Below are 13,748 nucleotides of genomic sequence, written 5' to 3' on the forward strand. Positions count from 1 at the left end.
AAATGGTGCAATCATGCGTAGATCCTGGCCAACGTGCCACAATATCTATAACATCTAATCTTGCATTAACTACAACTTGTATATTAATGGAAAACCATCCTTTTCTATTGCGGAATAATTCACTCTCTTTTCCACCTATAATATTAGGGAAAGTTATATAGTAAAAGAATGTATATTTACATTAAAAAATCCACTTAAATTCTACTTACCATACGATTGTATTCTTATATGAGTACAATCCATACAGCCAATAATACGAATAAATTTGGCAGTTTGATAAAATTCCTCCTCATTTCGACGAATTTCTTCAGGTAATATTGGAAATTTTATAAACTCCTTTCTTAACGCAGCAATAGCACAGGATACACGATGAACAATTCTTTGAGTACTTGATATACTAATTCCACAAAAATCTCCAATAGTTTGTAAAAAGGATCCTGTTGCATAGAATCGTAGGGCAACAAACAATTGTATAATAGATGGAATAGCATCGTTACTGTTAGGAAACAAAACAAAATTAAAATATCGTAGGAAAAAAAATTGTTTTGCATATTATTTTACATTAATTAACATTATTTATATAATTTTACTATTATATATATATATATATTTATATTTATATTATATGTGTGTATATTTGTACATACCAATCAGTGTTTTGTCGTATTTTATTTTCTATCTTTTCTAACAATATCATAAAATGATTTTTTGATATTCTAAACCTACTAAAATCTACTTCGTCAAACAATTCCAAATAATTTATACGTGGTTTGATTTTACGTGGCCTTCGACGCTTTTGTAAATTGTAACCAGCAAATTCGTCAAAAAATATATAATTTATAATATCATCATTCATTTTGTATTCCCACTGATGAAATTTCAAATTAGACAAGGTTACGAGAAAATATTCATGACTGTTGGCCATCCTGCTAACTTTAACCGTGGGTTAATCTAACCGTAGTTGGTGAAATTGGCCCTAAGGGTCGGCAGGAGACCCAGGCAAACTCCGAATTGATGTTGGAGACCTCGCGCGGTGACAACGCGAAACTCTGATTTCAGTGTTGCCAACGCTGAGAAACGAACTCCCAGGTTCTATGTAGTGGTGTATGTATGTACGTACACACACCATTGCATTGCTCACGTGGACGCACGGCGCACGGTAGAGAGACAAGGATCGATAATCACGTCATCCTTGTTCCTCTACCGTACTGATCACGTGCTCATGCTACACGCGAGACACGGCCTGAAAATGCTTTCTGGCCTTCCGTGGCAAAAGGCAGTAACGTAGCAAGGCTAATAAGCACCCGCTTTTTGAAATTTTATATATGCTTATGCACATATGTGCGTATATATATACAAATAGTATCAAAAATTTATATATATGTTTCCAAATTGTAAATTGATAAATAATAATAATAAAATAATAATTTGCAGAGTAAAGTAATATACAATATGTAAGACACGGGCGCTTATTAGGCTTGGCAATTTATTGCTTTTTTACTTGTACTTTTTCATCGATACTTTATGTATCGTCAACGCGATAGAGAGACAAGGAGAGAACGAGTATCTTGTCTAACATATGTTGTAGCAATTGTAGATTTATAGGCTAACAAATATGTATTACTTGATTACTTTTCGATGTTATTGTATAAGAATATATCTGCTTTATAAATAATGATAATGTAAAGGATTTATAAATAACATATAAATAGCTCAATACAAGGTGTTCGGTCTGTCACCCTGAAAACTCGAGTTCAAGTTATCGGTACAATATTTTTTAATATATTGGAATATATAAAAATTATAAAAAAAATAATTTTTTAATAAAACCACTTATTTTACAATTACACATACATTGTATGTGTCAAATGCAAAATAATTCCGTTAATAAATTAATGTATCCTGTAATAAATCAATATATATAGCAGCTATATATATGTGTGTGTGTGTGTGTGTGTGTGTGTGTGTGTGTGTGTGTGTGTGTGTGTGTATGTATAGTACTGATTTAGAGAGATATTTTTATTGCTAGATTATTTTTATTTACAGAATTTTTTGCATTTATATACAATGTGTGTGTATAGTTGTAAAATTATTAAAATATTTTTAATATAAATTGCCTTGAAAAAAAAATATTTTTAAATAATTTTTATATATTTTAATATATTATAAAAAAAAAGAAAAATTATTATATTGATAGACTTGAACTCGAGTTTTCTGGGTGATAGAATGAACATCTTTGCATTCAGCCATCATACTCGTAAATTCTTTCACGTTATAAGTATTTATGAAGCAGATTATACAATAACATCAATAATCGAAAAGAAATCAAGATAACGATTGTCAGTCATATGTGTGTGTGTATGTTGCGTGTGTGTGTGTGTATATATATATAAAAACTTATATATTTTATATTTTATAAATATTTAAAAAGTGAATGCATATAATGTAGACAATGTACAAGATGTTCAGTCTATGCCATGCTATATAAAAGCTCAAGCTTCAATCGATAATTAATAATCCAATGAATATAATAATCAACAATTATTTTTATATAATATAATAGTATATTTGAATATATAAAAATATTAAAAAATATTATTTTACAGATTATTGAAATTGAAAAAGAATATTTAAAATAAATATTATTTTAAAATAATCTATAAAAAAATATTTATTAATAAAAAAATATCAAAATTATTACAGATGAGAGAAAGAAGCTATATACAGGGTGTCCGGAAAATCGCTTACAGTATTTTGAGAAGTAATTGGGGACCCAAAATGAAGAAAAAAAAGCTATATAAACATAGGTCCGGAAATAAAAGTGCACATCTTATTCAATTTAAATATCTGTTCATGTTTATCCTTGATTTTTAAAATAATGTAATCGTATTAACAAATATCAAAAAATTGAAAAAAAAATTAAAAAATAAAAACTAAAAATTAAAATTAAAAATTAAAAATTAAAAATAATTTTAAATTAAAAAAAAATTAAAAAAGAGGGATGCCAAACGGACTATAAATTACAATTTTTTTAACATAAAAGTGGCTATAACTCGGAAATGACTTATTTCCGGACCTTAGGTTAACTTTTTTTCCTTCTTTTTGGATCCTGAATCACTTCCCAAAGTATTGCAGGCGATTTTCTGGACATCCTGTATATAATTAAAAATAAATGTAATTTATGTTACTTATTATTTTTTCGTTTCATATATATGTATATATATATATATATATATTTATCTGTTTCTGAAATTCAATCATTTAGAGAGAGTTTATTTATTTATATAATTTATGTGTAAATTTCGCTCGTGTTGAGAGACAAGGATAGCACACGAATATTCGGTGTTGTGTGCTTACACGGATATATTATACATATACGGTGCAAGAAAAACAAAGACGACGCAATCTTCTCTCCTTGTCACACGGTCAGTGTGCTACCACGCAATATTCCCCAGATTCAGCTGTTAACTGCACCTTAGATACAAACCTAGTCATTTCGTACTTTTCGTTTTATGCTTCAAAAAATTAATGTTTCTTCATGAAATTTGTTTTGACGTATTCTTTATATTGTTATAATTATGCGTACAACGTAAAATTTAACAATTTGACTTTTAAAAATTTAATAATAAATACAATATGAATTCAGGTGCAACTACACCTGATCCGTAGTTAGCTGTTACGTTGCTTGTCTATTATCGAATTTTTATTTTGTCCATTTTTCCAAAAAATAACGTTGTAGCCATAGAAAGACGATGCTACGGATTACGAATATCATAATTAAAATGCGATTTATTCTTTATTTTAGTTTTTATACGAAAATTACGAATCCGTAATTCACGGCTCTCCGCGAGAGGTCTCCATCGTGTCTCCTGCCGACCCTTAAGGCCGGTATTCATAGTCCGTTCTTATTTCAAGACCGTCTTAAGTAATGTCTTAAGATGCAAATACGGCTCTGTGATTGGTTAATCACATCTTAAGATTGTACTTAAGACAGTCTTAAATATAAGAACCGACTATGAATACCGGCCTAAGGCCGGTATTCATAGTCCGTTCTTATATTTAAGATCGTCTTAAGATCTCGTTCAACCAATCAAGAGATGCTATGCGAGAATTTGATTGGTTAAACGAGGTCTTAAGACGATCTTAAATATAAGAACGGACTATGAATACCGGCCTAAGAGCCAATTTTACCAACCTCGGTTAACTTTAACTTCCGGTTAAACTGTCTTTGTCTCTTTTCAGATACGTTCTTTAAAAAGAGACAAAGATATAGTTTTCAATGTGCAAATTTTCAATGTGCAATAAAGTTTATTTCTTAAAATATTATTTGAAATTCTATTTCATTAATTGTAAGAAAAACTAATATATTTAATCATATAATAACATTAATAACGTACTTAACAAAATGTTATATAAAAAAATTATATTTTTATATTATATATGAAAATATATAAAATGAATAATAGTAAATATTATGTAATATACATTTATTTACATTTTAATAATTAATTTTTTAATTATTTAATTATTAAAACGTTTTTATTCATAAATTAAAATTTTAGTAGTATTTGATGCCTGCGTGTAGGATTTTAAACATGCCCTAGTAGAAAAGACTTGAAACGAGTTGGCAACACTGCTTACCAGTGCTAGTGCAGTTACAGTGCAGCTACAAATGGCTACAAAGAACTAACCTCAGGTTTAAGAGGGGCCTCGTCAGAGAGAAAGAGAAAGAGAGAAAGAGAAAGAGAGAGAGAGAGGGGCCCTTCGAAGCCCTTCGTTGATTTGACGTTTCTACAAAGTTGAGACGGATCAGCTGCGTGTTGTTAGAACGATGGCGGGTTCGGCTCTCAGACGACTGATGGCTGAGTACAAACGTGAGGATCGGCTTTTTAGTCTTTTAGTCACATCGCAGTAAACATTAGTTCGCACTTGTTAATGACATTGTACGTAATGGAGGCTTTCCCGCCATTGCGATATACATTTTTTCCCCGCCGAACAATAATGTCCGCGCTATTGCGACGAACTTGCAGAGCTAACCTTGAATCCACCGGAAGGCATCATCGCCGGTCCGATTAATGAGGAAAACTTCTTCGAATGGGAGGCTCTCATCACGTAAGCTTTTTCCTTCAGTCGGATTTTTAATCGAGAAAATTATCGTCTTCTACTATCACTAACTACTGCATTATTTTGTACATATTGTATATATAATTTTTCTAACCTAAAATTTGTCTCTATTTTAAGGCTTTGTGCACTATAGGAAAAATATTAGGAATAGGAATGAGGAATAGAAATTAAATGTAACGTACAATGAAAAAGAAGAAAATATTAAAATATAAATATAGAAATTGTCGTGCAAACATAAAATACAAAAAATATTAATATTTTAGTTTATAAGTTTAAACAATAATATAAATTTAAACATTGTTAATCAAGTATACAGTATAAGGAAATTTAATCTCAGGTCTATCCTTTTTATGTGGAGTAAAAAAGATAAACCCTGAACTAGTGCAGCCAATTCAGCTAAAAAAGAAATCTCAGAGCAACATTTTTATTAGCAATTTAGCTTTTTAATTAATCGGAATTTTGCTTGTATTAAAGAGAAAAAAAACAAACTATGAGAAATAAATATTAAATAAATATTTGTCCTATCAATTTACAAAGAGATAATCTAGATGATTTTTCAACTTTTTTGAAAAAGCTTAAACAAAATTGAAAAAGCTTAAACAAAATTGATCTTTTTTGCTATACCAGAATGACATCAGAAAAATTATATAATAATCTTTCGGAAAAAGTTTTTCCATTTCTATAATTTAAGAAAAACCTTTAACTCCAAGACATTATTAATGACGTTAAGATTTTTATTTAAATTTTTTAACATTTTGTATTATAATAGTTTCTACAAAAAAAAGTTGAAAATGCTTTTTAGTCGTTCATTTAAAAATTACTTAATTTTTTAAAGTAATTTTTAAACATTTTCTTTCGAGAATGTTCTGTTTTTTTTGTAAACTAGTGTTTTGTAAAAATTATAACAAATATAAATATTTTTGTAAAAATAAAATTATTTATAAATAATATATATATAAAATTTTATAATAAATTTCTATATATTCATTTTTCATATTCACATACTCATCATTCTTTATACTGTTGTTATATTAATATTTTTCATTCTTAATATAATATCTAGATTTTGTGTACTTAGTCAACTATGATTATATATATATTTAATATTCTGTCATTTTTATTCCTTATTCCTAACGCATTGTGCGTTAGTCCATTTTGTTTTGAAATAAAATAATTCCTAATTTCTACTCCTAATATTTAATGTTTGCTCCTGCTTTTAATATTTTTTTTCTATTGTGTGCAGAGCCTAAGGTTTTAAATAAAATATCAAAACATAATTAATGTCGTGTAAATAGTACTTTTATATACGCGTTTTATACGAGCATTTTTATATAATCTTTTCGATACATTCATTGTTGAAATGTTAGTGCAGCTAAATATTTTTTAGCGGCCCAGAGGGAACATGCTTCGAAGGTGGAGTGTTTCCAGCGAAATTAATATTTCCACCTGATTATCCACTAAGTCCACCAAAGATGCAATTCACTTGTGAAATGTTTCATCCTAACAGTAAGATACTGTGCTATTAAAATTATGATTATATGCTTAATTTAATCCATTTCACTGAGATTTGATAAAAATATAAAACTGAATATTCTTATATATAGGGCGTGTAACTCATTGCAGAGTTCTGTGTGTAAACACTCTTATTTGATATCTTTTTTTATAAAAAATAAAGATTTGAAAAGTAAATTGTTATTGGATGCAGGGTGTCTACTCTTTGGAAAAACTGGGGATTATAAGATTTTTTTTTATGTTGAAAAATCCAAGAATTCTCATGGAATTTGATTGAAACTCAGGGAATTTTTTCAAAAATTGTATCTGATAATTTTGCTCTTATATTTTTTTTTTGTAAACGGTCGCTGATTCACTGATTGGTCAAGTTAGCAATTGTATATGTTTAGCTATTATTTTCTTTTTTAGAATAGAAAAAGTGCATTTATTACTAAACTAAATGAATAGGCTGTAGGCTCCTGGATCCTCGCCGCGGCCATGTTAGATTGTGACGTCAGAGGCGAGAAAGCACACGCTGAAAATTCTTAGATGCCATTTTTTAATGAAAAGATATTTCGATTAAACAGCACTTCAGATGGCTTTAGCACACTCTTAAAAACCCCCGAAAACTATCCTTTTCCCTTTATAATCAATCAACATCTGTAAAATGATCGAGATATCAGACTTTGACATGCGGAATGACTGCGCATGTGCAAAGACCAGACGGATTGGGCTTCATAATATTACATTTTACAGCTGTTGATTGATTATAAAGGGGAAAGGATAGTTTTCGGGGTTTTTTAAGAGTGTGCTAAAGCCATCTGAAGTGCTGTTTCATCGAAATCTTTTTTTATTTCGAAATGGCATCTAAGAAATTTTAGCGGGTGTTTTCTCGCCTCTGACATCACGATTTCGACATGGTCGGAAAGGAGCCAGGAGCCTTAAGCATAAGCTGAAATGGATTCCAGCTATTAAAAGTTACAATAAGGCTAAGAATGTTAGCTGTGTTAACCATATATGAAATTATATCTTTTTTTTTAAAAGTTTATGCCGATGGAAGAGTCTGCATAAGCATATTACATGCACCTGGCGATGATCCGATGGGCTACGAAAGCAGTGCAGAAAGGTGGAGTCCAGTACAGAGTGTCGAGAAGATATTGTTGAGTGTAGTAAGTATGCTAGCAGAACCAAACGACGAGAGTGGTGCTAACGTGGATGCTGCCAAAATGTGGAGGGAGGATCGCAGTGAATTTGAAAGGATAGCTCAAAAACTCGTAAGGAAAACCCTGGGTATCCTTTGAGATAGAAAGAACGCACATTGTTAATTAAAAAAAAAGGAAATGCTCAAATTATAATTGCTTATTATAATTATTTTTGTTTCTCGATGGCACATTCCTATATGAAACAATAAATTTTTATCTGTGCAATAAAATATTTTTTATGTGCAAATTATTCCTCATCGTATATATTTTATTGATTACTCGCGCTATAATGTGTGATTGATCTTATTAAGAGATTTAAATTAAATAACGGTTGCGCAGATTCTCAGATTTCAGATTTTGATGACTTAAGGGAGAATTGAGGTTAATTTCAAAAATGTTTTATTTTCAACATTGTAGTACAAACATGGGTAATCAAATACATACGCGATTATCTCTTATACACTTACATATATCATTTCACTGTGACGAACCGCTAACAAAGGACAGGATTCGCTTCTTGCGTTTGAGTACGTGATTGACGTTAAGTGTTAGCACTTAAACAAAATTATTATCAACTGATCCCACAAATTATTTTTCGATGATGTTAAAACAATTATCACAATCATATATGGTGCTACGTTCATTTTTGTGTAAATGTACATCAGTGTAAACTTAATGATATTATCAACTAATACTTTATTTTCTCCTCCTCCCTCTCAGAAGGGAATATAAATTAAATACATTTGTAATATTTTATAAAGATATATTTTTTGTGTAATAAAAATAAATACGAAGTAGTGATTCATTCACTGAAAACATTTTTTTAGACGAATTATTTTGCCAATAAAAAATCAGGGACAAACTAGATTGCTTTCGCAGTCAGTTATTCTGTGTATTTTTGTGTGTGAGTGTGTCTTTTACTTTTATACAAATTTTATTGAAATTATATACGAATGCCGATCGAGTTAATCCTGATAGAAATTTCGGAACGTATATCATATTTAAAATTAAATCATCGATTCGCAGCGATTATGTCTGATTATCATGTGCACATTTCTCTTTAATAACAATCGAATTTGGTGACAAAAATATAGGATGTCCCAGTCTGAATAGTCGAATGATTTATTTCGAAAAGAAAAAAGTTTTCTTTAATAATTCCCAAAAGAATTGAGTTAAAACTGAAATCTTTTTCCACACAGAAGAATTATACAATAATTTGCTCCTTTTTTTATGCCTTTTTTAAAATATAGGCTCAAATTACTTTATGAAAAACACTTGGCATGTTAGACTAGAAAAAATTAATTAGTAGATTGTCATATATAATAAGTAATCTTCGTGATTGAATTGCATTTGCGATTTTAAGGATGAAATAAATTTATTTTTCTAACAACAATCAGTTTTCTATCAAATATTTAATTATATTTGGATAATATGTATGACTTCATGACTAACTAATCAATTTGGCAAAATCTAAAATATATGATAAAAATTCAACAATTTTCTCATTTTTTAAAAATAAACTTGTTTGTTTCTTGCACTTAAAAATCTTTGCAATTTGTTTTTTTTTATTCTTTCCCGTTTCTTTGAATTAAAAGTTAATAAAAATAATAAAACTTTGTACACGCGCGCATGTGTAAATTTATTACAATTTATTTTATTACGATAAACAATATTTACATAAATTCAATTAAAAAATAGAATATTCGTGACTAGCATTCAGAAATTATATCTGAATGATAAAATTTTAATGTATGTATATCTGTTTCACCGAAGTACATCTTGTACATTTTTTTTAACTTTAAAAATGCTATCTATACCCGAGATAAGTATATTCACATTATTTTTTTTCTCGGTCCGCTAATATACATATATCAAAAAGATTTCAATCTTTCAATAATACTTTGATTAAAAAAAAAAAAAAAAAGAATTCGAAAAAACCAATTTTAAAAAGTATAAGTTACTTATAACATTTATTATAAATTAGATAATAAATTATCTCAATATAATTTTTGCGCATTTTTTTCATTTATATCAACATAACATATACAACTCAGAAATACATATATGATTACAATCGATGGAAAAAATCTATAGAAAAAAAATTTCTACAGTTAATCTTTTTATCTATTTCTCTAATTTTTAAATAAACTGTGTGCAATATTGTATGTCCAATACTATGCAAATATCTAGTCTAAAAACATAATTTATATAATAATATAATTATATAATATAAAAATTTTTATACGCAAAATTATATATTTAATAGTGATCATAAGAATATGTACAAATGTTGTACTCTGGATACAGTTTTATACTTTGGCATGTGAAAGAGAAGATGCATTTTACATGTATCAAGCATGTGTAATATCAATCAAAGTCACAACAAACTTTGGTCAAAAAGCTCGATCCTTCGAAACGAAAAGCTACCAGCTTTTACAAGCAAAAATTTATTTTGCTTACAAGATATGCCCTAGGAATCGCATTTTAAAACTTCATTACATTAGTTAATCGGAAAACCTAAAGCAAAATATATACAATGGATGTCGGGATATTCTGTAGAACGCTCAATTTGTAATATTTCGTTTTTTACTTTTTGATGCGAGACGGGTCTAATATCGCAGCTGTCTGTTTATCAATAATATCACATTTTGCTAGAAGAAATATATATATATATATATATATTCGAAAGCAATCGTTCTTCGCGGCGCGTCGACATCGAAAGTTATAAATATATAAAAAACATTTGATACATACATCTACTGCTGTCCTTTAATCCTTTAACACGCAAGCTCGCAAGAGAACTTTTTTTTCGTAACAGGGAGAAAAATCTTGCATAGATCTTCCTGATCCTCGATAGTGCCATAACTAGCCTGCGTTGTGCCCAGTGCAAGCTCAACATTTTGCGGTCCCCCCTCCCAAACACCTACAATAAAAAAATTGAATTTCTGAATTGAAAAGGACGTTTGTTATACAAAGAAATATTTTTTCATAAATTTTTTCAAAAATAAAAAATTTTTTAAAAACTTTTATCGAGGACACCAAACGACTCTCTCTAGTTACAGCACTGATCTTCGGGGAAAGGTCATCCGGATAAAATAAAGATACACTCTTTCAAGGATTCACCATGAGCGTCGAGTTGGACACCCGTAAGATTTTTAGTCTGTAGAAAGAAATTCGCCCATTTTGAGCTCTCCGAGCCCAGTCATTAAACATATACATAATTTTGTAGATAATAGAGGTAATATTAAAAAAAAAAATAGTTTTGGATCTTCAAACCCCCGCCGGAAGTAATTCTGACCTCCTAATGATGTTATTTATTCGTTTGATAGCTCATTATCAGAGCTGTTTAAGGCTCCTGGGTCCTCGCCGTGGCCATGTTAAATTATGACGTCAGAGGCGAGAAAGCACACGCTGAAAATTCTTAGATGCCATTTTTAAATGAAACGATATTTCGATAAAACACTATTTCAGATGAGAGACTTTAGCACACTTTTAAAATCTCGAAAATTATTCTTTTCCCTTGATAGTCAATTAACAACCGTAAAATGATGGTGATATCAGACTTTGTCATGCGGAATAATTGCGCATGTGTATAGATCAGACGGACTGGGCCTCATATTACAGATTACAGTCATTTTACAGCTGTTGATTGATTATAAAGGAAAAAGGATAGTTTTCGAGATATTTTAAGAGTGTGCTAAAGCCATCTGAAGTGCTGTTTTATCGAAATATCTTTTTATTTCGAAATGGTATCTAAGAATTTATAGCGTGTGTTTTCTCGCCTCTGACATCACAATTCCAACATAGTCGGCGAGGAGTCAGGAGCCTTAAGATAACAAATACGTCATTACTGTGTTCAGAAGGTATCTGTATATCTTTTGAAAAATATTTAGCATATCCTAGATATCAAATAACCGACATGATATGGGAACAACAACCTATGGTCTATGGTACGAGCACCATTTTTACGTTCACGGCACCTCCATAACGAGGTAGACCCAAAAAGAAATCTTTAGAAAAGGATGAATACAAAAACGAATTCTGGCAGTCATGTTCAACTATAAAATAAAAAATCATCAGTTTATTGCAAGCGTGGAAGCATCGTGTAAGCATAGATAACAAAATGAATACACTTTATACACCAACATTGATGACGTCCTAACATTGACCGGCGGATGTTTTAGACAATCCTCTCATGCATGATGCTCTACAATTTGGTATATGTCTCATTTCTGAACTCGAAGGGCCCAAAAACCCCCATAAAAATAGGCGAAGTTCTTTGACATACCCCTTGGTCCTTCCCGGGACCAAGGGGATCTATTGAAGGTTTTTCTCACGTAAAAAAAAAGAGGGAAACTCGGGGATATATCGGAACTGACAGACTTGTGCAAGCCCGAGTTAACTCGGGCAACGCTTTATTTTATATCATGAAAAAAAAAATTTTTTTGTCATTTTGTTGCAAAAAAGAAAATGTGCGTTAATGGGTTAATCACGTAATCATCAATGAAAACTTGAGAACGCGCTCCCTTTCGCTCGAGCTGCGAACGTGCCGCATTTGGTAGCAAACTCAAATTTTGCTATTATTCGTCTAAATCTCCCGTTCATTTTAAAAATCACATTCCATTATTACAGTTAGCTTCGACATATTGCAGCCTTCAAGGGCTCCTGCTTGACACTGAATGTGCTGCGGTTTTCCTACGATTAATTTAAATAACTATAATTAACTTTTAAAATCCGTCGCGTCAACTGCGATTAAATAAATTTTTATTTCTTTTTATCAACATATATTATTTGTTAGAATTATAATTTATAAAATTTTAATTAATCAAAGTAGAATTAAGGGACGATTGCATTAAAATTAACGCTATTCACGTGTAATTTGAAATTAACTTGAATTAATTTGCATCAATTTAAATTAATTCGATTTATATATAAAATTAATTTAGATTACCCGAGAAAAAAATATCCATATATAATCAAGTATAAATATACATACATAATTACATATAAAATATATCTATATATGTTTTCTTTTTCTTGCATAATCTTTATCGTATCTAGAAAAAATAAAAAAAATTGACAAATAATTAGAATAATTTTTGCATTTTTTTTAGAAAAACTAAAATTTAAAATAAGAAAAAAATTGCTCAAATATAATTATATATAAATTTATATATGATTATACATATATAGGCAAATATTTTCTAATTTTATCAACTTTTATTTTTTCCAAAATAAGAAATGCGGAAATTATATGCAGATAAACTATATATGTATGTATATATAAGATTAATTAAACTTAAACATAATTTAATTTAAATTCATTTAGAACAACTAACAATAAGTTAACAATTATCTTAATTAAAATTAACTAAATTTAACGTAATTAAAAAAATTTTTCCCGTTAATTTATTATTAACTCGAATTATGTATAATTACTGTTACATTAATTCACTAAGCCTGTTAATGCAACTATGATCTTTAAAATGTGTTTATAAAATAAGACGCTCACGCTCCCTTAAAACTAGAATTTCCTTGCAAGTAACATCATACATTCGTGTGTTGTATGTGTGTGTTTTTTTTTGTATGACCTTATGACGTAAATATGTTCGTTATAAAATTTTATGATAAATTTTTACATTAGTATATATTATACATTCCCTCGTCCTCTCTTCCCATAACCTTGATGTTGACATATAAAAATCATGACTTTGAATGGTTTTTAAAAGGTGTTTAGTTAGCGATTGGAGTTTATAAAAAAGTTATTAACAAGTATAAGTATGCATGCAAAGCGAGATCTAAACGTATTGTTAGATTGACATGAAAAATTCAATGTTGTCACATATGTGTAATTTATATATAGGTATTATTATCCATACACACATGTGCATTTTTTACAGATATACTTATATCTTTATATATAATATTAAA

The 13,748-nt window shown here is 29.3% G+C and overlaps 1 protein-coding gene and 1 long non-coding RNA gene across 3 annotated transcripts; one reads left to right on the plus strand and one right to left on the minus strand.

Annotated features, from left to right (window-relative positions):
• Nucleotides 1–4,648: 4,648 nt before the first annotated feature.
• Nucleotides 4,649–7,956, plus strand: LOC145948724 (ubiquitin-conjugating enzyme E2 G2). 2 transcript variants are annotated; one of them, XM_083058326.1, is made up of 4 exons: nucleotides 4,649–4,943; nucleotides 5,031–5,112; nucleotides 6,512–6,630; nucleotides 7,660–7,956. In XM_083058326.1, exons 3-4 carry the CDS (start codon nucleotides 6,597–6,599, stop codon nucleotides 7,914–7,916), a joined length of 291 nt encoding a protein of 96 aa, XP_082914452.1. In that variant the 5' UTR covers nucleotides 4,649–4,943; nucleotides 5,031–5,112; nucleotides 6,512–6,596; the 3' UTR covers nucleotides 7,917–7,956. The 2 variants fall into 2 exon arrangements, with proteins under 2 accessions (XP_082914452.1, XP_082914451.1); XM_083058325.1 differs by having other exon boundaries at nucleotides 4,649–4,874.
• Nucleotides 7,957–8,199: 243 nt separating this feature from the next.
• LOC145948725 (uncharacterized) lies at nucleotides 8,200–12,866 on the minus strand. Its single transcript, XR_014427446.1, has 2 exons — nucleotides 10,572–12,866; nucleotides 8,200–10,468 (listed from the first exon to the last, which is right to left on the minus strand). It is a non-coding gene; the product is annotated as an uncharacterized LOC145948725 (long non-coding RNA).
• Between the last annotated feature and the right edge of the window lie 882 nt (nucleotides 12,867–13,748).

The sequence above is a fragment of the Prenolepis imparis genome, unplaced genomic scaffold (genome assembly GCF_030444845.1).
Source record: "Prenolepis imparis isolate NDT839.2.m4 unplaced genomic scaffold, iyPreImpa1.0 SCAF_614, whole genome shotgun sequence".
NCBI classification, from domain to species: Eukaryota; Metazoa; Arthropoda; class Insecta; order Hymenoptera; family Formicidae; genus Prenolepis; species Prenolepis imparis.

Excerpts from the sequence above, each read along its gene's own strand:
- LOC145948724 (XM_083058325.1), top strand. The coding sequence starts at position 4,832 with ATGGCGGGTTCGGCTCTCAGACGACTGATGGCTGAGTACAAAC. Across the intron at positions 5,113-6,511 it reads GAATGGGAGGCTCTCATCAC|CGGCCCAGAGGGAACATGCT; the intron begins GTAAGCTTTTTC and ends AATATTTTTTAG. Across the intron at positions 6,631-7,659 it reads TGAAATGTTTCATCCTAACA|TTTATGCCGATGGAAGAGTC; the intron begins GTAAGATACTGT and ends TTTTTTTAAAAG.